This window comes from Antennarius striatus, chromosome 10 (assembly GCF_040054535.1).
Source record: "Antennarius striatus isolate MH-2024 chromosome 10, ASM4005453v1, whole genome shotgun sequence".
In the NCBI taxonomy this organism is placed as follows: domain Eukaryota; kingdom Metazoa; phylum Chordata; class Actinopteri; order Lophiiformes; family Antennariidae; genus Antennarius; species Antennarius striatus.
In genome coordinates this window covers 21032260-21058329 of record NC_090785.1, presented here as the reverse complement: position 1 = coordinate 21058329, position 26070 = coordinate 21032260, and the positions used below count along the sequence as shown (strand labels likewise).

The window sequence follows — 26070 nt, the reverse complement described above, 5'->3', positions numbered from 1 at the left end:
AGTGTTGATAAGAGTGGCTGGTAAATATTGATCAGGTCTTCACAAAGTCACAAAAAAAGAACTATACTCTTACACGATCAGTCATACTGATCAAATTCAAAAATATTTACTGCAAAACACATCATCATAACACCATCATTTAAACATATTTTATTTTAAAATTAATTTAGCTTCAGAGCCCTCCAACACACAAACACACACTAAATGCTCCAAATGTAAAGTTCATCCATCGTCTGCAGTCTGTATGTCCATCCTTACTGTCACCATGTCTTGCCCTCTTATTTAATTTTGACTTGTAGAGCATCTATAAGCTCTACAATATCTGCAAAGTAGTCATTGTCCTCTCCTGGACTCATTTCAGTCTGAATGATTTCCTGGTACTGGTCTCTGAGAGACAGCAGAGAGCCCAGCAGGGAACTGTCTGAGCGATACTGTCCTGAACACACAGGAGCCATGGACAACAAAGCCCGCAGAGCCTAGAAGACACAAAAAAAACAAAAGTTCAATTAAAGGTCCCACATTTACTTTTTCTAAATTCATGTCAGTCAGATCCCAGATGTCCAACTACACTGTATTAGAAATGAACACCAAATGCTTTGTTTTTTTGGGCTGACCATTTTATGTTAATGAGCTCCATTTGTCAACACCTGCACACCCCCCTAGATGTGATTCACATGCGCCATGTGCACACACACCCCCATCCAGTCGCGTTTGGCACTAGTCCTGAGGTTTTAAACTTTCACTTACTTCATTACTACTTATTTCTCTATTGTTTTTTACTCTCATCTTTCATTGCACTTAATTTTTCTGTGGTGATCCTGGAGCTACTTTCTCAGTCAGCTGAACGTGACTCGTAGTAACATTGTGTAAACATTAGATCAGCTGATCAAACCGAGACTGGCCGGTAAACATGGCGGAGGATTTGTGGAGAAAAACAGTGTTTGCAAATGGAACAGAAATGGAGGACAGATGGAGGAGACAACAGATAACTACGGACAGGAGGTAATTAAAACTGTGGTTCCCAACAATCATCACGAACAATGAGAGATAGCTGGCTAACAACATCAGGGAGCTAATCTAATGCAGTGTAATGAAGCATGGGATGATACCGGAGAGGTATCACATTGAGGTCTTTTCTTGTACTTGTGAAGTATACTGAAAAGTTGGCTGTTGGACGCCGTTCCTACATTACCTCCATCCGCTAACCCAACGTGAGGAGGAAAAAATGGAAGCTAGGACACTAAAACCTGTACATACCTGTGTATACATTTTTATTCTCTTATCTGTTCTGTAGTACAATTTCTTTTAGCTCTTCATTCTTATATTCTCCTTACGCTGAAATTCGCTGTTTTCTTTCTGGGGTAACACAACTATACTGAGAACTAATTCCCCCCTCGGGATCAATAAAGTATGATCAATATAGCACAAGATAAAAACGTGCTGTGTGTGTGTGTGCCTGCACATGGTTTGCTGTGACGTTGAGGATACAGATACAGGGACACACACAGGCAGGCTACACATACACAGACTAAAGTGGAGCTAACTATTAGCCAAATGCTAGCTGACTTCAACAGCTTGTGAGGAACTTTCAGTGTGTAGCTCTGAACCAGGTCATTTCCACACACTGCTACCCTACCCTGAACAGAAGTCCACCTCGGGGATGACCACACCCTTATCTGGGGGAGAGGGTCTGTCTGGGTCCTGCCCGGAGTTTCTTCCTCAATGAGGTAGTTTTTCCCCGCCACTGTCTCTTATATTTAATCTAGAGGGTTTTTTGGGTTTCTCTGTCTCTTAAAGCACATTGAAATGTTTGCTGACGTGATTAAGCACTATACAAATAAAGGTTCATTAATTGATTGATTGATTGTTCATTGATTGTCCTGTCTGTTCTGACAGACAGGCTCAGGATGTCAATCACTCCCGTTGTTATGTCACAACGGGTGCTGATAGGACCCCTTTAACACCAGCCTGGAGTTCTAGAATGCTGATACTCTTCACATGGCATTGTGTTAGTTATCTACATCTGAAGTCAGTCCACCTTCTCTCTGTCATCATGCTCAGTGGAATCCAGCAGCTGTGGGACCAACCCACACCAGCCCATCTCCAGCAGCTCCTCCTGCAAGGACACCTTGGAATACTGGTGCACCCGCTCCTCATGGGAAGTATCCAGCAGCCCATCGACACCTGCTTGGGAGATCATTTCCTGAAGAAGAGACCAGAGAGTCATATCTGACATCCTCAGCAAGGACAGCGGACAAACATTTTTCATATCAACACCTCAAGATGAGATTTCAGCTTTGGAAAATACCTTCTCACTTATCATGTCATACAACATGGTGACAATGCGTGTGCGCAGAACTCCTCCTCCGTCTGCCCTGAACAGCTCTGACAGGGCCTGCAACCCTCCATGTGACAGGAAGTGATGCTGTGCGTAGGGGAAGTGGCGTAAGATGGCGGCCACAGCGAAGAGCACCTGACAGGAGGACAGATACAAACATAAAGCCTCCAGCCGAGCCACATGCGTGTGATGTGGGTTCATGTGTGCAGACCTTCTTTTTGACGAGGAGTGGTTGTGTAGTGACCAGGATGGTGAGGAGCATCTGCAGAGCGCCGCTCTCCACGGCCTTCACCTGCACCAGCGGATTACTGGAGGACACATATGACCGTTAGCTAACTGAAACTGCACCGTTACCTGACCTGTCCAGAGTGCTGGTCACCGGTCCGAAGCCAGTCCCACACTGTCCTTCTGGCACACAGGAAAGGCACACACTCACACTTACGGACAATTTGAGTCCGGCCAATTCACCTTTTGGAGGTGGGAGGGACCCAGAGAGAACCCAGAGAGAAACCACACAGACACGGGTAGAACCTGTAAACCCCACACAGAGCAGGACTCGAACCCGGGACCTTCTTGCTGTGAGGCGACAGAGCTACCCACTGCGCTATCCATGGATATAATGTATGATTCCGTTAAAATGCGAGACAGAACATCTTCACATTTCTATAAATACATTTTAGGACTTAGTGAAAAGAAATCAAGTCCATATTTATGACTGGCATAATTCACTCTGGACTGTTGTCCAATCCAGGAGACCACATCACAGATTCATCGTTGGGACATTTAATGTTCCTTCAGTCAAACTACTTTTACAACAAAGCAGCCCTCTGATCAGAATATTGGTGGTTAGAACCCCAGCACCTGCAGTCTATATGTGTCCGTGAGCAAGGTGCTGAGACCGCCTCTGTTCCCAGTTCCACTGGTTCATGTGATAAGCTCTGTTAATAAAACCAGCCAACACCGTACTGAAGAAGCTGCCTGGATGAGAGGAGAAACGTCTTCAAGAAACTTTCTGAAAGTCCAGTGGATTGATTTAAACAGCTTTGGATACTGATACCGCTGGTACTGCTGTTATTACTGGTAATATTGGTACTACTGGTGGTGCTCTCACTGATGGTACTACCTGGCCAGAGCAGATCCAAGAACAAAGGCCGAGCTCTCTTGTAATCTGAAGTCCGAGCTGTTCAGACCCTGTAGGATGAGCTGTAGACCCCCCATAGAACACAACGTCTGAGCATTGTCCACCTAGCACACACACACACACACACACACACACACAGTTAGAAACACCTGTGAGCAGCACCTTCTGGTCAGACATGTCGATCTGAATGACACCTTTACCTGGTGGACCAGGTACTCCAGCTCCAGGAGGAGGCTCAGTCTCTGTTCGGTGGTGCAGCTGCTGCTGTTCAGCTGCTCCAGCAGGCGTTTCATGATCTACACATCGCAACACACATCATTCAGCGACACTCGATCCAACACCAGATCACCTCCTGCAGCTACACACCTGGACATCCGTCTCCACCAGCAGGTCCAGCTGAGCCATGTCCCTCTTTAGCTCGTCCAGCGAGCGATACTCAGGCACCACATAGTCCTCCAGATACAGAGGACACAGTCAGTACACTACATATATAGTACACTATGGCATAGTACAGTAAATGGTATTATATAGTGTCATGTAGGGTGATGTGGTATGGTATAGCATAGCATAGCTCCACGCTTAGCGCAGAAAAATCACCAGTTATCTCATGAAAAACAAGAGCGCAAAACATGAGAAGAATAAGAGCGAAACACAGGACATCGTAACGAAGTTACTGAGAGTTTAAAAACGTTCCAGACTATGGCCATCGATAGCGGTAGGGCGCGTTCATGTGGCGCATGTAAACAAAACGCATGTGAAACCGAGGAGGGAGGTGCTGATAGAGGGAGCTCAAATGGGGGGGGGGGTGATAGAGAGAGCTCAGAGGGGGGGGGGGGTGATAGAGAGAGCTCAAAGGGGGGGGGTGATAGAGAGAGCTCAGGGGGGGTGGTGATAGAGAGAGCTCATAGCCACGCCCTTTAACATAGAGCGTTTCAGAACGAAAATGACATACAGTGTAGTTGGACATCTGGCAGCTGAATGACATGAATTAAAAAATGCATGATATGGGGCCGTTAAATAACCCCCCCCATGTTGTGTGTGAGCAGCGGGGGCTCGTCTGATGCAGGCTGTACCTGCTGACCAGCGTCTGGGGGGGACCCAGCGCTCAGGTCCTCCTTGATGTTCTTTATGGCTTGTTTCAGCTCCTCTGGACTGAAGGAGGCTTGCAGGTCTTCTCCCCGTCTGCACAGACAGAGTTACTGAAGCAGCCGCTGGGTTTGATCTGCTTCTACTGTAACGTTCTTCAGGTGTTAGTCTGGGCCCACACCTGTGTTCTTGTGTCCAGTACTTAAGCTGTTCCTCTCCCAGCCTGACCTCCCTCTGACCTGTCTGCAGATTCAGCCTCACATGGGACCCTGCTGGCACCGCCTGGTCTACACACACACACACACACACACACACACACACACACACACACACACACACAGTGTAAACAGCCCCAGTTGTGTTCACCCTGTGAGAACACTGGTAGGTCTAGGTCACCTGGTCTGAGGGTCTGCCACTCCTCTGTCGGTTGGACAACCTCTAAATACCCTTCATCAGCTGTTGCCTCCTCTTCCTCCACACCACCTTCTTCTCCTCCATCTGGATTCTCCACCACAGTTAAGGCGTAGTCAGACTGTAGAAGTAAAACACAACCATCCTGTTTGGTGACTGGGGTCTTCAGATCTGAACATAGAAGGTCTGCTCTGGCCCCCCACTGAGGGGCTTGGATCCCTCTGCAGGCAACAGAGGGATCCACTGGATCCACCCAAAGGACAACGGACCACCGGTGATCAGCACTAATGCCAGTCCTGGCTTGTTTGGAATCACGCAACCGTTAAACAGTAAGATTGATAAGACAGAGCCGTTTTCACTGCTGGGCACTCTGATCGTGTGTGATTGTCTGAAGGTTGTTCCTTCTGTTATCCATGTAGTTTTTAGAGGTTAGAAGAGCTGAACCCGTTTACTGTTGTAATGTATGTCAGATTGAGGCTTGAAAACAAACGTAAACCATTTAAGATTAAACGATTCAAGATTAAATCAACTTTATTAATCCCTGAAGGGAAATGTCCACTCTAGTGTTAGTCTATAGGTTGTTGTTCATCACATGCATAGTATGTACTGTATGTGGTCAGACCTGTGACACACACACGCACGGCCTGTTAGCATGCAGGGAGGTAGAGTGGCAGCTCAGGGGGTGAACCGGTACTTCACTACCAGCTCACACTCCAAAATTTATAGCCAGACACAGGTCTAGAACCGGCAACCCTCCAATCCCCAGCCCAAGACTTATGGACTGAGTCACTCCACCGTATTGATGATGTTCATGAAGTTTTAATCCAGAAGAATGAGACCCAACAGGATGTCAGTGTTTTCTAGACATCTTGGAAACGATTCCAGACAGTTCACCTCACGCCAGATGAACGTGACAACTAAGATCCAGTCCCACGTCACCTCACCAGACATTCTGTCTCTTCACGAGTCTCAGAGTGAACACCTTTGTTCAAGTCCCCCTCACATCCAGTGGGTCAGAACTCACCTTCAGGCTCAGAGCGCTGCCACAGCAGAGCAGGAGGGAGAGAAGGGCCAGCAGAGCAGCGTGGGATCTGAACCCCATGGAACCTGAACACACACACACACACACACACACACACACACACACCTGAGTGTGTTGCATTTGTTAAAGAGCAATGATTAGCAACGATTTAAAGATGTATTAATGTAAAAAATGGAATATTAGGAAGTCCACTTTTATAACGATTAGGTTTGGAATATTATCAACAAAATAAAATCAGTGGTCTAGTTTCCACGTTAACCATTTAGTAACAAGCAGCCGAGCTGTTAGGATTCAAGCTGTTGGTGACTGACGTCACATCCTGTGGATATCAATGAACGTTCTAAAATAATTTGCCTAAATTAAGAATATTTGTTGAATTTTAGTTCAAGAATTCAGGAAAAAAATCTTTTTAAAAATAATTATAAAAGACGTTTATTCCTAATCTAAATTTTACATCCACGAAATGTCAAAAAACTAACTGCTGACGTCACTCATGAGACACGTGACAGCAGAGCATCAACAGCACACACGTTACGCACACGTTAGCTTGTGACGTTAACAGCTTTGTTGCTAGCATTAGCCCGCTAATGCTAGCCTTCAGGCTAGCAAACACGAACTCACCTGTTCGAATGAGACGACACGCGCCCGTCCACCGTCCCACAGAAACACGGAGCTGCCGTGGGCATCAGGAAGATTACGTCACTGTTTACTCGGCTATGATTGGTCCACGTGGAGTCTTCTTCTGTCCATGTAGTGGTTAGTCTCACTGCCACCTGCTGGTGTGGAGGGAAACTGACCAATGACGCCCCTCCTCCCGCACGGACACGCACAGGCCTTCACGCGTGGTTCTTTATTTCATTTTAATCCAGTTCTACTTCAAGTCTCATTTCAAAAGCCATCATCACTACAGCAGGACTAAAACCCATGAAAAAGTGAACACTGGATGCTTTCTGTCACCCACGGTCTCAATATATTGACAGAACATGTAAAACAGAACAAACAGGAACAACTCAAGTGGAACCACTGAGGAACAGGTGCAGAACATTAGTGTAAGAACATCACATCACAGCTGGATCACATGACCACTGGCCCTACTGCTGGGCTGGATCACATGACCACCGGCCCTACTGCTGGGCTGGATCACATGACCACCGGCCCTACTGCTGGGCGCACTGGTTCTCCATGCTGCTGCTGGCGCCCACATGGATCACCTCCACCGCTCTCTTCTTTCCTCTTTCGTCTCTTCGGTTCTCCTGCTGGTTCTCCTCCATCCACTTAGCGTCAGCCACTGAAGAGCTGAAGGAGAACACACAGACGTGACTCATCACATCAGCAGACATCTCATGCTGGGTGTATCGTTTCAAATCAGGCAGGATGGTGGCACAATGGGTAGAAGGTTCTTGGTTTGGTGACTCGTCCAGGGTGTAGCCTGTTATTTTTGATTACACATCAGTTTTCACAAAAATACCCGAAAAAATAAATATCAAGTTTACGTCATTCTACTCCACTTTATGTCTGTAAATCATAAATCACTACAGTAATCCCTTGCGTATTCGCGGTTCAAGATGCCCGGCTTCACTACATCGTGGATGTTTAGTAGCTAGTCACGTGACACCGTACACGCATGCTATTGGCTGACAGCATTCCAAGACTCACGGCAGGCATTAAAGAAGCACTTAAAAGCACTCTAATAATCTATAAGAGTGTGGGAAAAGGTAACACATATAGAAGGTGGTTTAATATCAGTATGGGGAGGGTTCATAAACGTTTGAATTACCGTAAACAATAAAATAGTTTATCGCTGTATCGTGGAATTCAACTAACGTCACATCTTGTGGAACTAGTTGAGGATGCAACTCATTCTGACTGACAGGACGGACAGCAGGAAACGGTTTCATTTGCTGCTGCTTTAGAAACGTCTGTATAATGTGTGTATAATGTGTGTGCAATGTGTGTGTGTAATGTGTGTGTAATGTGTGTGACTTATAACTGAGTAGCAGTCAGGTACACGACTTCTCTGTCCTGGTCTGTCACATACTAGGTAGATCAATACGTCCATCCTTAGTGTGTGTGTGTGTGTGTGTGTGTGTGTGTGTGTGTGTGTGTGTGTGTGTGTGTAACCCACTGACCTGGAGCTGGGAATCACGACGGGCTCATCCACGCTGATCTTCACACACTTAGCGGGCCGCGGCTCCAGCTCTGACCCTACAACACACAACGGTTCATCACATGAGGTGTGAGTTCTGTTCACACTGGACCAGCAGCAGGATCTGGAGTTTGTGTTAAAATGTGTAGCTGTTTAGTCTGAATGACCTTAACGAAGCTAATGGAATATGATTGGTCTATACTGTATGTCATGTAAACATCTGTCCAAATGAACATTAGTAAAAGCAGCAGATAAAACACATTCATTAGTTCCTCACTGCTGCTGCTGGTTTGGAGATGATGACACCAGGAAACAGTTGTTTCCTGTTTAATTAGGCTGAGTATTGCTAGCGTTTGTAAAACGGCTAAGCTAACCTCCTTCAAAACCAACACACTGGTTAATGGAATGTTAATGTTGGTGAGGTTCTCCATGCCTCACTTGAAGCTGAACAGGCTGCAGACATGAAGCCAGTTCAGCTTCAGGCGAGGCAGCTGCAGCCACTGCAGACATGCTAATGGTAGCTGCAGCAGATTCATCAGGCGTTTCCTCAACGTTCCATTTATTCCAGATGTTACGGTAAGTTCTGTGAGGTCAGAGGTCACAGAGTGTCATCAACTCTCTGGCCATCACTCAGATGATGGACATCTGAGTGATGGACACTGAAACAAGGACAGCTGGTCCTCGTTTCAGTGGACCAGCTGACCTGGTGTGGCGTTCACTGCCTCTGTTAGAGGACAGATGTGGTCCTCATGGTCTTCAGGCTCGGCGTTGGTGACATCCGGCTCCTCGACCTCCACAGTCGCTGCCTCAGAGGAGAGGACGACGTCAACAGGAAGCTTCTCTTTCTTCGTCTTCTGGATCAGGTTCCTCTTCGCCTCTAAACAGGAAACCCGTTAATGTCTGAGTGTGTCATCTATGGTTCAGAGTGAGCTGCAGGTGTTCAGTCTGGAGCAGCAGGTCCTTAAACTTTCATCCAGAAGACCAACAGAACTTCAGGTTTGCTACTGAACTCACCTTTGGGTTCGTATTTGTGCTGGAGCTCGTCCACTCGTAGCTGCAGCTTGATCTTATCACTTTGAGCCTGAGAGCAGGATGAAAACGTGTCTGAATGAGCAGCACTGACAGAACAGATGAGCACCGACACACTGACATGTTACACACTGTACTCACACTGCGCTTCACTACTAGAATCCCAGACACGTTGGGGATTTCTCATTATGTAGGAAAACCGGTACCCGTACCGTATCGTTGCTAGGCGACCAGCGTTCACGGACCTGTTTGAAGAGCCGATCAGAGGTGAAGAGCTTCCTCTCCAGCTCCAGAGCTCTCTGATTCTCCGACAGGGATTTCATTCTCTGCAGGGACAGTTCATCTCCGAGTCGCTCCACATCCTTACTGAGGACAGAGCACAGACAGACGGATCGGACTGGTCCGACAGGTCGCTGTCATCATGTCCTCTCATCTTCATTTCATCTCACAACTGAGTCTCCTGATCTTATTCATATTATTAATAAATTATTATTATTGTTATTATTCCATTATTATTCACTTTCCCCTCATGTCTTAATTTTCTTCAATGTATAATCTCCTTGATTTTGTTTGTCTGAATGATGCTGCAGCATGTGAATTTACCAGTTTGGGATCATTAAAGTCTATCTAATCTAATGCAATATAATATAATGTAATCTAATGTAATCTTTAACTGAGCTGATAAACCAGATGGGGTTGTTTGTTGCTGACTTTAAGTATTTTTATTTATCTTCTCTTCATGTTTTTCAGTGCTGACTTTTTCCGTCAAACAGAAACCATAGTGACGGTTGACTGGTGTCGGCCATCAGTAATCGTACTTCTTTGTAAAATGACGTGTTTGAATGTGTGAACACGCACACGCACACACACACACACACACACGTGTGTTTATATGATGGAACTCACATAGCATTGTTCAGCTTCATCTGGAGCAGGTCTGTGTAGTAGGTTTCATCACGACCATCCGCGCAGTCCGAGGGGGCGGGGTTAGCTGGCTGAGACTTTAAGACCACCTACACACACACACACACACACACACACAGACACGCACAAACAATTACAGTTATACACAGCGGTTCTCTCATCAGGGTTTCTCCCGTTGCATTATGGGACTGGGCTCTGACGGCTCAACTCCACCTTCTCCAGCCTCTGCAGTTTGGTCATCAGGTTCTGGATCTCCCCGTTCTTTTCGGCCAGCATGGCCTGCAGCCTCTCCTGCTGGGCGGGGTCGGCCCTGGAGCCAAGCAGCTGCATCAGAGTGGCGATCTGGACCTGCACACACACACACACATATTCCTTGCTGCTGTTCGGGTCGCAAACACACAGCGGGTCTGTGTGTGTGTCGGTTGGTCCAGACCTTCATGCGCTGCAGCTGCTGGTTGCTGAAGGCGTGCTGCTTCTGCAGCGACTGGTGCTGGATCTTCATACTGTTCAGCTTTCTCTCCATGTCAGCACGTTTATCCTCCAGCTGCCAACAGGAAGGAGAGGCTCATGTCAGACATGGGGGGGGGGCATCGTGGTGCAGGCCACGGGCCCACCGTGACACAGATCAGAAACTTAGAAATTTTCAAATTATTACAAAAAATGAATACATAAATTGTAAAGAAGTCAACATATTTAATGAAAAGTTGACTTAAATTCTGAAAATAGATTCCCGCTTCAAGATGCACGGCTTCACTACATCGCGGAGAGAGCGAGTGGCGAGGAGCAAGTGTCTCCCATGAGCTGTAGTCACGTGATACCGTACGTGCATGCTATTGGCTGACGACATCCGTGTGTGTGCGCTGCAACTTTACATAAGTGTTTTAAACAGTCTAAGAGTGTGGAAAAAGCCTTATCATGGGGGGGGTTTGAATGCCCGAATGATCCCAGGAGCTATGTTGTCGGGGGCTTTATGCTCCTGCTAGGGTCTCCCTTGAAAAATAGGTCCTGGGTGACAGGCGAGACTAAGAGCAGTAACAGAACCCCTATGGCAAGAAAAATATCAAGGACCGTGACGTCGCCCGGTTTGGCGCAACCGGAGTCCCAAACCCTCGAGCCCCCAGTGGACAGTAGAGCTGTTTTGATCCCCCATAGGGCAAATTACACACAAAGATACTTGAAATTGTTTAAATTCTGGGCCCTGAATCTATATTACTTAAGGAGATAAATGAACTTTTCCATGATACTCTCATTTTTTGGTAAGGGGTCCTCATTCTGGCTCCTACCTCAGCAAACAGGGAATTCCCTCTGCTGTTGGGATCCTGGGCCTGCTGCAAGAGCTGGTCCAGCTGGATCTGGAGGTCCCGGTTGGCCTCGCGTGATTTCTGTGCAGAAACAGACAGAAAGGTCAGAAGATTCAGGGACACACACCCGATCAACCAATGAGGGTCCAGAGCTAAACCGTGGTGCAGGTGAGAACCGGCAGCGCTCTACATTTAGTTTCAGTCTACACCCGACACTCAGATCGCTTCCTCACATCTCAACTCCTCCCACTGGGAGCATGAGACAACACCAGCCCCCCCATGATGATAAATTCCATGATTAGACACCCAATATTCACTGACAAGCTCCACTCCCCGCACCCCCACATCCCCCAGTTGAAGACCAGAACGGACGTCTACAGACGCCACTGACAGCCAGTGAGCTGTTTTTCTCATGGGTCACACATGGTGTGTTCTCGTGTGGGGTGACGTGTCTGAATGGATGTGGGTCATGTGACACCACATGTGCTGTGGTGCTCATGCGTTCACCTCCAGGGCATTGAACCAGGAAACTGCCTCCTTCTGCTGCTCTTCTTTCTCCACTGTGATTTGCTGCAGGTGACGCTGCAGGCTGCTATTGGTCAGCTCCATCCGCTGCTCGCTGTAGCGTAACTCCTGCAGGTTCTGCTCCAGCTCCACCTGGCAGACACACAACATTCAGCTGACCTACAGCAGTCAAACCAAAGCACGGCTACATCCTGACCGAATGACAGACAATGGAATGAATGAGCTCCTCGTCCGCTTCACCTTGATCTGCTCCAGGTCCATGATCTTCATCTGCATGTCCATCATCTCTGAGGTCATGGAGCTCTGGGCGTGCTCGTTCAGAGCTCGCAGCTCCTCCGTTCGGCTGTTCAGAGTCTCCGTCTGCAGCTCCAGCTTGTGTTGGAGCTGCTTCTCACTCAGCTGGGTCTCCTCCAGCGCCGACCGCAACTTCATCATCTGAGAAACGAAGCAAGAGAAACATCAGCAGCCTTCATTCTCCTGTTGGTTCCATTCTCCTGCTGTTTCATATTTTATGTATTTTTCCCCACATCCACAAAGCAGCTGGTTTTGCTGTGACTTTGGAGACCTTAGCTGTAGACACGTTGCTGCTCATGGGCCTACATGATGCTGCTTCCTGTCGGACTCACGGGACACATTTACTGAAAGCGTTTCCTAAGAAGATGGCCGTGAACGGCCGGAGCCACACCTTGTTGTTGAGCTCGCTGACGGTTGAGTTGTGGTTCCTCTCCAGATGTTCTTGTTGCTCCTGAAGCTGCCGTCTCTGGTGGCTCTTCACACACTCATAGTCCGTCTGCAGCGACTCGAGCATCCGAGTCTTTAACTCCACTTCCTTCTGCAGGGAGTACTTGTCCTGCTCAAGGACCTGAGACAAATGAGTTAAGATTAAATTCACTTTATTGATCCCTCAGTGGGGAAGTTTTCTTTACATTCATTCATTGACATGCATATATATTTATGTGTGTGTGTGTATATATGTGTTAATCACAGCACAATGTTATGTACAGCCCCCTGAAACAGACACAACACAGTCGAGGCCTGTAGGCATGCATTTAGTGCAGGAGTATAGGGGAAGCAGAGTGACGGGTCGCGACTTGCTCAAGGGCTCCCTAGCAGTGGCAGGGAGGTGAGCTGACACCTCCCACCATCAGCTCACACACATAGGATGTCTGGTGGGAGCGGGAATCGAACCGCCGATGTCTGGGCAAGATCTGGTCATGAGGCGTCCGCTCTACCGCTGAGAGGGAAGATGTAAACACGTGGAACCCGCTGCTACCATTTAGCTTGGATATTCACGTGAAAGTATGAGTGTGTAAATGTTGAAACACAGATGCGAACAGGGAGTTGTTAGGCTGATGTTCTGGTTGACACTCTCCATTCCGTCTGTCAGTTAACCCACTGGTCCAAAACTTTGTGTTCTCCACAGACCGGTTTCACGTCAGACAGTATGTTCATGGACCCGCCTTTAAGGTGTGGTGGATAAATACAAAAAAGAAAACTATATGACCAGCAGAAAAACTGGTGTTTTACAGCTTTCTTTTTCTTTGTAGTTGTAGGTTCTTCTTCTGTCTCCTCACTGGTTTCTTTCTCTGCACAAAGAAACTTTACACAGAAGGTTTGTTTCTTGTTGGTTCTGCTAGCTTGGGAGTTTCAGTTTAGCGGTAATGTATTCTGTGTTAGTGGCCGGAGGGTAGTCATGTGACTGAGGCAAGCATCTTGACAAGCATCAAGATTGACTCATAGACAGACGTGGAGGAGAGAATCCACTCATTTGAAACAAAACATTGTTCAGAATCAGATCAGAAAAAAAAACAATGGAAGTTCTGGATTCTTTCTGTGTTCCTCAGTACCGACTGACCCACACACCGGTACCGACCCACAGACCAGGGGTGGGGGACCACTAAGATGAGTCCTATGTTTACTGGGGACTCTGTTGTGTGGACTGAGGTGAGGGTCTCACTTCAGCGTGGAAGTCCTGATGCCGGAGATGACGAGTCTGAATGCAAGACGGAACGCAGCCAATCGATACGACTACAGACGTCTGTCGGCTACGGACGCTGCTGACCACAGACACCTGATTCCAGACGAGCACGGCGTACCTCCAGGGCGTTGGTCATCTCCACCCTCTGCTCGTCCAGTCGGTGCTGCAGCTCCACCTGCTGTTGGAGGAGGTCCAGCCCCGCCCTGGCAGCCTGATGGACCTGCTCCTCGCTCTCCTTCAGCCTCCTCCTGAGCCGCTGCGTCTCCTCCTCAGCTGCCATCTGCAGGGAAGAGGACTCGTGTCAGGTCAGCGTGTCTGCAGCCGGCAGTGGAGGCTAACAGACCTCAGCCCCGACACCACCGGTCTGCGCCGTGTTCCTTCCAGCTACTCGCTATCATCTCTTTTAATGTCTATTGATTCAACTTATGAATTATAACCTGAAAACATGTTATACAAGCAATGAATCAAGTGACTAGCAGATGAAAAATAAAATATTTGCACCTATAATAAAACATGCATTAATCAAAGCTTCATATAATGTTATGACATTTGTCAGCTCCAGATTGCTGAACTGAAGCATTTGCTCTTTATTTACGATCAGAAATGTCACATTTGGTACTTGGGAATTGTGATGAATTTTATTTTATTTATTTTGACATTCTATAGGTTGAGAGATCAATTGATAAATAGTGAAAACCTGATCATGAGAACTAGGTAGATGTCAGAGAGCGAACGCTGTCCACACCCGAGTCAGCAGCACACAGACGGACAGGACCTGTTCCAATACGAACAACAAACGAACCGCCAACCGGACACACGTCAGTCTGACGCGACCGTCCCGTCCGTCTGTCTGAACTGACGTCACATACAGAGACGGCCGGTGAGTTAGTTAGTTAGTTAGTTAGGGTTAGGGTTCAGGGTGGACTTACGTTCAGTCTGGGTCACCAGCTAACACTCGACCTGCCGCCGCCGTTTGAACACCGGAAACAGGAAGTGCTTCTTCTTTCAGGCTCGCTGGCGGGAGCAAACCGACCGGGGGGCTCACTACCGCCACCGACCGGTCACAACCGGTCACTCCTTCTCTTCTCCGAATCGGGGGTGGGGCCTTTCTCAGCTGGTACAGGCTGGACGAGTCACGTCCCCCCCGTGGGCGACGTGGGGCCACTCATTCGGTTCATGTGATGTGTATTAACTCTTAACTGCTCATTCAGTCAGGCGTAACACAGAAGACCTCCTCAGGAGACCGTCACACGATCACTCCTGAGTTCATTCCACACAAACCGGTAAAACCAGGAGTACTTCATCATCCTGGCTCTCATCTCCTCCATATGGTGGTGTTTTACCCACATAGTGAGACAACGCATCCACAGACATGGATCTCCCCCAAGACAATCAAAGACATGGAGCCACACTCTGGACTGGTAAGGGTCAGGTTGGTGTTTAGGGTCTAAGGGCCACGGACAGTCTGTCAGAGGGCCCACACACACTGAGCCCAAGCCGCTGCACACAGTGGTGGAGCATCAGAATGCGGGACGTTTCTGGTACTGGGGTATTGGTTCTATTTATCACTACCAGGGATCCTGGATAAGTTTGAGTCCATCAGAACACCGGCAGGGGTCATGTTACTGTGGCCTGAAGACCAAATGCCTTAGAAACTACTGTATGTTCAAAGACGACCCCAAACACACCAGCAAGCAAGAAAAATCATAGTACTAGACTTTTAAGAAGTTTGGGACTAAATATTAGTTCAGGATTCTTAGGGAAAGATGAGTCTTCAAGCATTTCTTAGTTTTGAACATTATAGTTCTTGAATTTTTGTAAAATATCAAATTTAATGACTTTTCCACTTTCCTTGCTTTGAAATACAATATGCAGTGTCTCCACTGAATGTGAGTGCATCAAAATAAACTTTATTCGAAGAATGTTGAGGTTTACTCTTTTTATTTAAATGAACATAACGTCTACATGTCTGGCAGCAGCCGTCACTGAGTGAACAACCAAACCATGACGTTTGCCTCTGGACCAAACTGGGAGCTGCTGGACAACCATTCTCTTCCAGCTGATGTCGAGCACTATCCTGGAACACAAGGAGTGTTTTTCCAGAGAGACGAGCAGCAAAACGTCACCAGCAGACGTCCATCCTGAGACGACATGTTGACCACAGGCGCTGCTCCAGGACATCAACGTCCAACATCCAACCCTGAATCCAATGAGGAATGAAAGCCACTCATGAACCCTTCAAGAGTTTACTGATCACACACCAGAAAACACATACCAGAAACTACAAGTACCATCAGTGAGTCAGTTGACCAAAACAACTGAGGTTCCGGTCACGGTTCTGTCAACAGGTTTCACTTCAAGCTGTAACCAGGTCTCCAGGTACCACCATCCACAGCAACCCACTAGAAACACAGGAAACAGGGGTCAGAGGGCTGCTCCTGGATGCAGGTCGGGCTTCACACTCAAAACTAGTAGCTTGTTCCAGGTCTTCAGTCAGGTTGTGGTAAACGGTTTTTACTCCAACCTGTGCCAAAGTCCTGGGTTTCTCTCCCAGTACCAGATTCCACAGCAGAGACGGTCTCAGCTGAGGTAGTACATGACTGGGGTGGTGCTGCAGAGGTACCACACAACATTCCACAATGGCCCACCATCACCCACCTGAGCATCAGCTCCACCTGCAGCCTACGGGTCAGGCGCCACACCTGAAAAGCACCGTCAAGAAAGAGAGTCAAAGAACTTCAAAAACATGAAAACATCAACTCACAAATCAAGAACTTCTGATTCAGCGATCCACCAATGGAACAAAGGTTCCAGCCTTCAGTTCAGTACCAGACCAGGTACTGTCTGAAGGTATGATGGAGAGATGTGGGCCACAACCTGAACACAGTGTCACCGTTCAGCTGGGCCTCTGGGACAGGAGGTAGATGTGTCTCAGGGGACATCTGTGTAGGTTCTCAGTTCTCCAGGTCATGGTTATCCAAAGCTGTTTAAATCAACCCACTGGACTTTAAGTTGTTGAAGACGTGTCGTCTCTCATTTAAGAGACTTCTTCAGAACTAAAGAAGTCTCTTTGATGAGAGATGAAACGTCTTCAACTACTTCCTTAAAGTCCAGTGGATTGATTTAAACGGCTTTGGATAGTCTCAGAGGACAGGTCTACTTCCTGCAGACGTGTCTTAGAGGACATATTGACACATTTACTTCCTGCTTCTGCACACCAGTCTCAGAGGACCTGAAGACACGTTTACTTCCTGCTCCTGCAGACATGTCTCAGACGACCTGAGGACACGTCTTCTTTCAAAGTCAACACACCAGAAACTACAAGTACAAGAAACTACAAGTACCATCAGTGAGTCAGTTGACCCAAACATCTGAGGTTCCAGTCACGGTTCTGTCAACAGGTTTCACTTCAAGCTGTAACCAGGTCTCCAGGTACCAGCATCCACAGCAACCCACTAGAAACACAGTAAACAGGGGTCAGAGGGCTGCTCCTGGATGCAGGTCGGGCTCCACACTCAAAACTAGTAGCTTGTTCCAGGTCTTCAGTCAGGTTGTGGTAAACGGTTTTTACTCCAACCTGTGCCAAAGTCCTGGGTTTCTCTCCCAGTACCAGATTCCACAGCAGAGACGGTCTCAGCTGAGGTAGTACATGACTGGGGTGGTGCTGCAGAGACACCACACAACATTCCACAATGGCCCACCATCACCCACCTCAGCATCAGCTCCACCTGCAGCCTACGGGTCAGGCGCCACACCTGAAAAGCACCGTCAAGAAAGAGAGTCAAAGAGCTTCAAAAACATGAAAACATCAACTCACAAATCAAGAACTTCTGATTCAGCGATCCACCAATGGAACAAAGGTTCCAGCCTTCAGTTCAGTACCAGACCAGGTACTGTCTGAAGGTATGATGGAGAGATGTGGGCCACGACCTGAACAGAGCCTCACCGTTCAGCTGGGCCTCTGGGACAGGAGGTAGACGTGTCTCAGGGGACATCTGTGTAAGTTCTCAGTTCTCCAGGTCATGGTTATCCAAAGCTGTTTAAATCAACCCACTGGACTTTAAGGAAGTTCTCCAAAACGTTTCGTCTCCCATCCAACAGACGTCTCTACTTCTGAAGAAGAGACTTCAGCCGATGCCACGGTCTGACCTGCTGGACCGGTTCTGCAGACCTGGAGAACACAGGTCCACTAGTGACGCTGGACACGCAGGCCTTTAGCCACTGCTGTGGGGATCGGGTGGGCAGTTTGACTTGGTGGGTGTGTTGGCCTCCACGTGTCTCCACGCTGTGGGCCCCGCACAGAGGCTGAGCTGCAGCTGTGTCTGACGCCACGCTCCAAACACGCCATCCCGTCCCGCGTTCAGAACACCTCGTGTCTGCAGCAGACTCTCCTCCAGCTCCCACTGCAACTTCCTGCGGGCCGTGGATTGACGCTGCGATAGCAACGCAGCTAGCAGCATGAGCGTTAGCATGAGCGTTAGCATGAGCGTTAGCATGAGCGTCAGCCCACGGAGGCTCTTCCCATTCTGTTCCCACGTCATTTCGTGTTCTAGCCGCCGTTATTCCACAGAAAACTCCTCCCGTGACTCCGTTAACCGTCAACCGACCACAAACAACTCGTAACGGAACCCACGCCCCCCCTGCAGCCGCAGCCTGACGGTCTCCCGCCCGCAGCGCTCCGCCGCCGGCCGCCGGCCGCCATGACGCACAGCAAGAGGAAGACGGAGGCTCGCGCCCGCGGAAGGCGGCGGCGTGCCGCTAGGCATCATGGGAACATTTTTTTCATTTTAAGGTCTTTATTTAAATTCACAAAAACGCTCCAAAACCAAACCAGTTAGCACCAGAATAATAGAGGTAATTATTAAAACGCCTGGTCTTTCTGTTTTTGTTTTTGTCAATAATTGTGACAAAAAATTTCTGTGTGTAAATAATTTACACTTTTTCCAGAATTGTCAAAATCGGTCAAATATTAACATTCATACATTATTAAATAATGTGTAATTATAATTATAACTGTGTTATAATAATAAAAGGACAAAGATGGATTTGAATTTTCTTCAACTTTCTTTTTTATACATTCTTGCAAAGTGCAGATTGAACATTTCCCCCAAAAAATCTAAGTCAAACTCTTTCGTAACAACTCAGACAATTTTACGTTTCCGTAGCTTCTGTGATCTCAACACAACAAAGAAGCATGTGTTCATCATGACAGGAACAAAGCTGCAGAACAAAGCTTCTTTCAACAGGTGACATCAAAGCCAAGTATACCTTTGCTTTTTGGCAGCATCAACAGAAACGTTCATTCCTGTAGAACTTGAAGGTAAGATTCAGCAGAACTTCTGCCACTTTATCTTGCAAACACATATTTGTGCTGAATCGTGTCCTTTGAACCTCCACACAGACGTGACCCCCCAACTGGAAATGATTATTCCTTCATTCTGAACCACAGCTGGTGACTCCTGTCCCCATCTGTTGTTAGGGGGGGGGGGGTCTGCCATTGTCACTGGTCACATGTCTGTGTGTCTTACAGGAGGATGGATCCAAAGGGCACTGACCAGACCGAGGCCTGCAGCAGGTGAGAGGTTCTACTCCGAAGCTGCTGTAGTCCCATCACAGTCATGTTGAAAGTCTGCTTTCACGGATGTCATGAAAGTGTCAAGCGTCAATGTGTCAACTAAAGGGGAACCCAACACAAAACGCAACAACTGATCGTAGTGCTGTAATATTTGTGAACTGAGTATTTCCAGCTGTATTATTCTGACCCTCACCTCCCATGTAAAAATGACAGTGGTTTATTTTTATTCTGTCTGACTGTTGGAAATAGTTTTTTGAGCATGTCATACATACTAGTCACCCGGTTGAACATAGCATCCATTTCTTTTGGTTTCCCTGACAACCGGGTTTTAAGGAGAGCCTGAAGGGTCATATCTTTCACAATAAAATCGTGCATCAATAACCTCAGGCCTAAATTTACCATGATATGTATTTAAGCCTTTTTAATGATCACGTGTGTTCAACATAGTTCTTTCTACATATAATTATAATAATAGTTCAGACACATTTCTGTCTCCTTTTATTATTTACTGACTTACAAAGACAAACTGGTTCTGCTAACGCGTGAACATATTTAGTAAAGTGACGTTCTGCACACACAAAACAGAAAGAACGTGCTCCGCTATCGGCGGCATTCATTCGGTCCCTCCCAAACAGGTGAACAACTAATTGATGATGATAACCCTGTTACTGATATTTACCGATATTGGAAATAATGCACGTTGAAACTGAAACTTATATTTGTGACCAATTTCCTTTTGCTCCCAGACATGTTTGTGTGAATAACCCACACCTGGAGCTACTGACCGATGACGTCCTTTACCACTTTGATCTGGCAACCGGAACTCATGACCTAACAGCCATGTTCGGGGACGTCAAGGCAAATAGTTGACACCAATGATGTTTTTTGTTTGATGAGAAATTGTCTCCAAGATGATTCACAGCAGATGTTCATGTTGTGTGTGTTGTCTGTCAGTTTGTGTGTGTTGGGGGCAGTGCGTGGAGGATGAAGTCCTTTATTGAGTACATCGCTGCAGAGTTGAACATGGAAGACCCTGAAGGCCACTACCCAAACCTCTGTGCTGGAACGGACCGCTATGCCATGTACAAAGTTGGCCCTGTCCTCTCTGTCAGTGTACGTAGGAGGTTTCTCCACTAACATTAATTTCTATCTAACACTCTGGAGATTTTGTGTACAGGTGTGTAGATTTGAGTGACGCATCAGTGCTTTTTTTGCAGCATGGAATTGGAGTCTCATCTATTTCCGTCATGTTGAATGAGCTAATAAAGCTCCTCCATTATGCACATTGCACAGATGTGAAGGTTATACGCATTGGGACATCAGGTGGAATAGGTAAGTTATTTAGAGCGCTTGATTATATCTGATTATTGTCAGAAGTTATCAAATAAAAATCCTGGCAAAGCCACTGCGACACCGGCTCCTCAGCACTTCTGTAAATTAAAGGCATCAGTATATTCTTAGAGGAAGTTCAGACACGCTGTGAGCTTCGTTTGACTGAATATCAAGAGCTGATGTTCATATTTTTACAACCAAAAAAATACCTAACCTGAAATCTGGAAGTGCAGGTATCCACAGTGCAACGTTTTAATACACACTAATAGTAGTAGTTCTCTCATGACTTACTTCAAAGTTGTATTTTAGGTATAGAGGCCCAGACGCAACAGTCTGGGCCTCTATACCTAACAACTTGTATCACAACCAGAACAGAGCTGAAGTTCTGATCATTGATTCAAATGTTCTGAGAGAAATAAGTCTCCAATCCAAACCGAGACTATAAATCCAAAAATCTAAAAATGGTTTTGGACTGTCATTTTAGTTTCAGTATTCATGTCTTTTTATCATCTACAGAATCTCTTCAGATTGAAGCCTTTTCTCTTCTCTCACAGACTGGTCCACATTTTCGCAGCACTGCCAAAAAATACAATAAATCATCTACGTACTTACTTACTTACTTACTTACTTACTTACTTACTTACTTACTTGACTGACTTACTTGACTTACTTACTTGACTTACTTACTAACTTACTTAACTTACTTACCCTACTTACCTCTTACCTAACTTACTTTACTTACTTACTTAATTTACTTACTTAACTTACTTTACTTTATAAATCCCGGAGGAAATTGCCCAATTATGTCATGGTTCTGACTTTCAATGCTTAAAAAGGACCACATTCCATTAGGACAGATTACATCTCTGTTATTTTGTTGCTTCATGATCTACTGAGACCCCTCAAGTTGTTTGGTTCTTGCCTCTCAAAGCAGAGCTTCAACTTGTAGTGATGCTGCTTCAGCCACGATTCTCTTTTGGAACAGCATTCCAGCTGCTTCAGTCACGATTCTCTACTGGAACAGCGTTCTAGCTACGTCAGCCATGTTTCTCTACTGGACACAATCGTTCGCCTACAGCCACTTATCTGCTTTGCAGGTCATGGGTCTGCTGTAGCCTAACCCAGCTGACTACGGGCAAGAGGCGGGGTGCACCCCAAAGGAGAGACAGAGCACTATTCCCAGCTACTGTATTTCATTGTTAAATGTGTTCTTCTTTTAACATGACCTTGCCATGTCTTGTTTTCAGGGCTTGAACCTGGCACTGTTGTCATCACTAAGCAGGCTGTGGATCCCACCTTCAGGCCCCAGTTTGAGCAGCTGGTTTTGGGTAAGCCGGTGGTGCGCAGTACTGACCTGGACCAAGGCCTGGCTGAGGAGCTGCTGCAGTGCAACGAGGAGCTGAGCCAGTTCAGGGCAGTGATGGGTATCACAATGTGTGCAATGGATTTCTATGAAGGTGGGAATTCTGACCCATCAGTGTACTAATGGTGTTGGTCAGTGTGAGTTGTTCTGCTTCTTCCCTAACCCTAACCCTTCTTCCCCATCTAACTAATCATCCAGGACAAGCACGTTTAGATGGTGCTTTCTGCTCCTTCACTGAGAAGGAGAAACTGGAATACCTCCAGAAAGCCCATGAAGCAGGGGTTTGTAACATCGAGATGGAGTCAACAGTTTTTGCTGCCATGTGCAAGCTGAGTGGTCTACAAGGTGAGAAAATAATCTGCAAACATGAGTTTAGAACCTATGAATTCTACCAGTCTGATAATACAGATGTTGTGTTTCTGATGTTCATTCCTTGTTTGAAGCTGCTGTGGTCTGTGTGACACTACTGGATCGTCTGCAGGGGGATCAGCTGAGTAGCTCTCATGAAGTCCTTCAACAGCACTCAAAACGTGCTCAGACACTGGTTGGCTGTTACATCAAGAAGCAGCTGAAGGCCAAAAGTGGACATGACTAACTACAGCGATGACGACACTGATGGGGAAGCATGTTGCGGACATCTTCTCCTGTCTCAATCAATCAAAATGTGGTGCAATGCAATAATAACAAGCTGTTGAAGTCAGCTAACATTTGGCTAACTAGTTAGCTCCTCTTTAGTCAGGTGTCTGTGTGTGTGTGTGTGTGGGGGGGGGTATTGCTGTTAACTGGTCCTCAATGACAACAGACAATATGAAATAAATCATACAGTACATTCCAAGTCAGTTTTTGTATGGCATACTGAGGGTACATGTCAAAATGTATGTTCAAATGTATGTTCATGTTCAACCTCAGTCTGCGGCTGGGGAGGGTCCCGTCACTGTGGAAGACCTCCTGCATTGTCCCTGTACCCAAGAAAGGATGCCCTACTGAGCTCAACGACCACCGACCGGTCGCTCTTACCTCCCACGTAATGAAAACCCTAGAGCGACTGGTCCTGGAGCTCATGCGTCCACAGGTGCAGGGTGCTATGGACCATCTCCAATTCATCTATCAGGCCAAGGTTGGGGTTGACGACGCTGTCTTGTACCTCATCCACTGCATTACTCTCCTACCTGGACGCCGGGGGCTGTGCCGTCAGAGTGCTCTTTGACTTTTCAAGTGCCTTCAACACCATCCAGCCCCGGCTCCTGCAGGATAAACTGACCTCCACGGCTGTGGACCCCTACCTCGTGAGCTGGATTACGGACTACCTAACGGACAGACCCCAGTACGTCCGTATGGGGGACTGTTTGTCTTCTATGGTGACCAGCAGCACGGGGGCGTCACAGGGGACCATTCTCTCCCCCATTCTCTTCACCCACTACACATCAGACTTCAAGCACACCTCGGATACATGTCACATACAGAAGTACTCCGATGACACCGCGATAGTGGCATGTATCCGGGAGGGTGATGAGGGGGGGTACAGGGCATTGGTGGCTGACTTCGTGGAGTGGTGCCAACAGAACCAGCTCCAGCTCAACGTCTCCAAGACAAAGGAGATGGTTCTGGATTTCCGGCAGGCACCTCCCTCTCCACAGCCGGTGATCATCAAAGGCAGTGAGGTGGAGGTGGTAGAAAACTATAAGTACCTGGGACTGCAGCTAGACAGCAGACTGGACTGGTCACTCAACTCGGACTGTGTGTACAAGAAGGGGCAGAGCAGGATGTACTTCCTGAGGAGGCTGGCCTCCTTCAACATCTGTCCTAAGCTCCTTTTCATGTTCTATCAGTTCGTAGTCTCCAGTGTGCTGTCATACGCCATTGTGTGTTGGGGTGGGGGGGGCAGGAAAAGAGATATGGACCGTCTGAACAGACTCATCCGCAGAGCGGGCTCAGTGGTCGGGCTGAGCCTGGACTCTGTGGATATGCTTCTGGAGAGCAGGACCATGTCTAAAGTCAGGGCCATCATGAACAACACCAGCCACCCCCTACACACCACCTTCTCCCAGCAGAGAAGCACCTTCAGCGGCAAACTGCTGTCACACAACGCCTCCACAGAGAGGCTGAGGTCCTCCTTCGTGCCCTGTGCCATCAGGGGGTACAATGACTCTCTCAGGAGGAGCGGGGGGGAGGTGGCGAGGTCAGCACGGGGTTGAATGGATTTAATTTAATTTAATTTTATACTGTTTATATATATATATATATATATATATATATATATATATATATATATATATATATATACTTTTTTTTAAAAAATTTATACTGTTTTATATTTTAATTCAATTTTATACTGTTTATATTTTAAATTTATACTGTTTATATTTTAGTTATAGTTTAGTATATAAGTCCTGTTAGTGCTGCATGTGGTATGTCCTGTGATGTCAGTGTTTGTTTTTCTCCTGGTGTTTATCCAGTATTATTCGTTATGTAATGTCTGAGCAGTGGATATATACAATTTCCTCCGGGATTAATATCTATCTATCTATCTATCTATCTATCTATCTATCTATCTATCTATCTATCTATCTATCTATCTATCTATCTATCTATCTATCTATCTATCTATCTATCTATCTATCTATCTATCTATCTATCTATCTATCTATCTATCTATCTATCTATCTATCTATCTATCTATCTATTTGGAGTCGGAAATAACCCACTTTAAACTGAATTGGTCTTAAAAATGCCATTGTGCTGGAATCTAGTGACGGGTCATTCTATTAGTCTGTGGAAACACGGAGAAACTGGCATAAAGGTGAATGAAAGACCCTCAAAGCTGAACTTCCAGCCTTTTCTGAAATTTCAACTGTTGTGCTGCATTGATTTACAAATGTGGTTGATAGGGTGGCTCTGGGTGGGCGACGGAGGGGCGCATTCAGGCTTGTGTATTCTGTCTGCAGCGACGTGCGGTGAGATTCACGGCGGTGAGACACCGACATTAAAGTCAGTTCTAGGAGTAAAACATCGTCATATTTGCCAGTAAATTAGCAGCCTGACATTAAAAACTAGTTAAAAATTGTTTAGGACACACAGCAGCAAATAGCTGCACCTCACCTCCGACTGGACTACCGATAGATCGAAACAATATTTAATTAATAAATGAAGACGAACGTCGGAGCTTAAATATCTGCTTCAAACTTCAGATCAGGAAATAATCCGCTCTGTTCGCACTGACTGCACTCGTAATGAATTTAAACAGTTTTTAATGTCAGGTTTTTCAACATGCATGCTGACTTCTTTCTAAGATGGCAAAGTGATGAAGTGATCAGGTTTCCTTGATGAGGCTCAGAATGGCTTATTGACATAACAATAGGGGCCATTCAAAGGTAGTCAGGAAGTCATGAATGTAATCATGACTGTCTGAGCAGCACGGCTCTATCTAGTGGACGGATTGCGCAACTACAGCCACTGCAGTTAATCAAATAAATTTTATTTATTTTTTATTGTGTGCGCTTTATAATCCGATGCGCCTTATACATGAAATAAATTATAAAACAAATTATAGTCCAGTGCGCCTTATAGTGCGGAAAATACTGTAATTGTAAACTGAGGGATATCAGTGCATGGTCGTTAATAATAATTGAATTCTAATGGAAGTTTTATGTGTAGTAAAAATATTTGTGAGGAAAAAATGTTAGAAATATGGAGTGGCTGCGGTGGTTGGTGGTGAACCTGAGGCTTTCGCCTCCCACAATGCTTCCTACAAACAGTCACCCACTGCTCCTGGTTTCCTGACTGCTTGGGAGCTGCTGGAGGACGGCTAACCTGAGCTGGGGTGTGACTAGTCTGAACTGGTGTGTCCGCTCCAGCTAAAGCTACCTGACCAGGTGTCAC

General features: G+C 46.6%; 3 protein-coding genes and 1 long non-coding RNA gene across 6 annotated transcripts; 1 reads left to right on the top strand and 3 right to left on the bottom strand.

The window, feature by feature from the left end:
* Window positions 1–95: 95 nt before the first annotated feature.
* Window positions 96–6774, bottom strand: sil1 (SIL1 nucleotide exchange factor). Its single transcript, XM_068325956.1, has 12 exons — window positions 6640–6774; window positions 6001–6083; window positions 4962–5097; window positions 4747–4852; window positions 4553–4661; window positions 3846–3932; window positions 3680–3775; window positions 3462–3583; window positions 2550–2646; window positions 2309–2473; window positions 2039–2203; window positions 96–476 (listed from the first exon to the last, which is right to left on the bottom strand). Exons 2-12 carry the CDS (start codon window positions 6076–6078, stop codon window positions 279–281), a joined length of 1359 nt encoding a protein of 452 aa, XP_068182057.1. The 5' UTR covers window positions 6079–6083; window positions 6640–6774; the 3' UTR covers window positions 96–278.
* A 92-nt stretch (window positions 6775–6866) lies between these two features.
* On the bottom strand, window positions 6867–15154 carry spdl1 (spindle apparatus coiled-coil protein 1). Its single transcript, XM_068325955.1, has 14 exons — window positions 14851–15154; window positions 14040–14201; window positions 12629–12805; window positions 12184–12378; window positions 11926–12075; window positions 11401–11499; window positions 10551–10661; window positions 10331–10465; window positions 10100–10206; window positions 9439–9559; window positions 9179–9245; window positions 8868–9041; window positions 8148–8223; window positions 6867–7314 (listed from the first exon to the last, which is right to left on the bottom strand). The coding sequence occupies exons 2-14, from the start codon at window positions 14199–14201 to the stop codon at window positions 7176–7178; spliced, it is 1713 nt and encodes a 570-aa protein (XP_068182056.1). The 5' UTR covers window positions 14851–15154; the 3' UTR covers window positions 6867–7175.
* A 687-nt stretch (window positions 15155–15841) lies between these two features.
* LOC137602602 (uncharacterized) lies at window positions 15842–18651 on the bottom strand. 3 transcript variants are annotated; one of them, XR_011037183.1, is made up of 6 exons: window positions 17868–18651; window positions 17499–17676; window positions 17266–17376; window positions 16580–16623; window positions 16213–16323; window positions 15842–16121 (listed from the first exon to the last, which is right to left on the bottom strand). It is a non-coding gene; the product is annotated as an uncharacterized lncRNA (long non-coding RNA). The 3 variants fall into 3 exon arrangements; XR_011037184.1 differs by having other exon boundaries at window positions 17532–17676; XR_011037182.1 differs by having other exon boundaries at window positions 17633–17676; window positions 17868–18650.
* Window positions 18652–19107: 456 nt separating this feature from the next.
* Window positions 19108–22943, top strand: LOC137603001 (uridine phosphorylase 1-like). Its single transcript, XM_068326169.1, has 8 exons — window positions 19108–19241; window positions 19452–19496; window positions 20243–20354; window positions 20451–20609; window positions 20714–20828; window positions 22076–22285; window positions 22390–22536; window positions 22635–22943. Exons 2-8 carry the CDS (start codon window positions 19456–19458, stop codon window positions 22784–22786), a joined length of 936 nt encoding a protein of 311 aa, XP_068182270.1. The 5' UTR covers window positions 19108–19241; window positions 19452–19455; the 3' UTR covers window positions 22787–22943.
* The last annotated feature ends 3127 nt before the right edge of the window (window positions 22944–26070 follow it).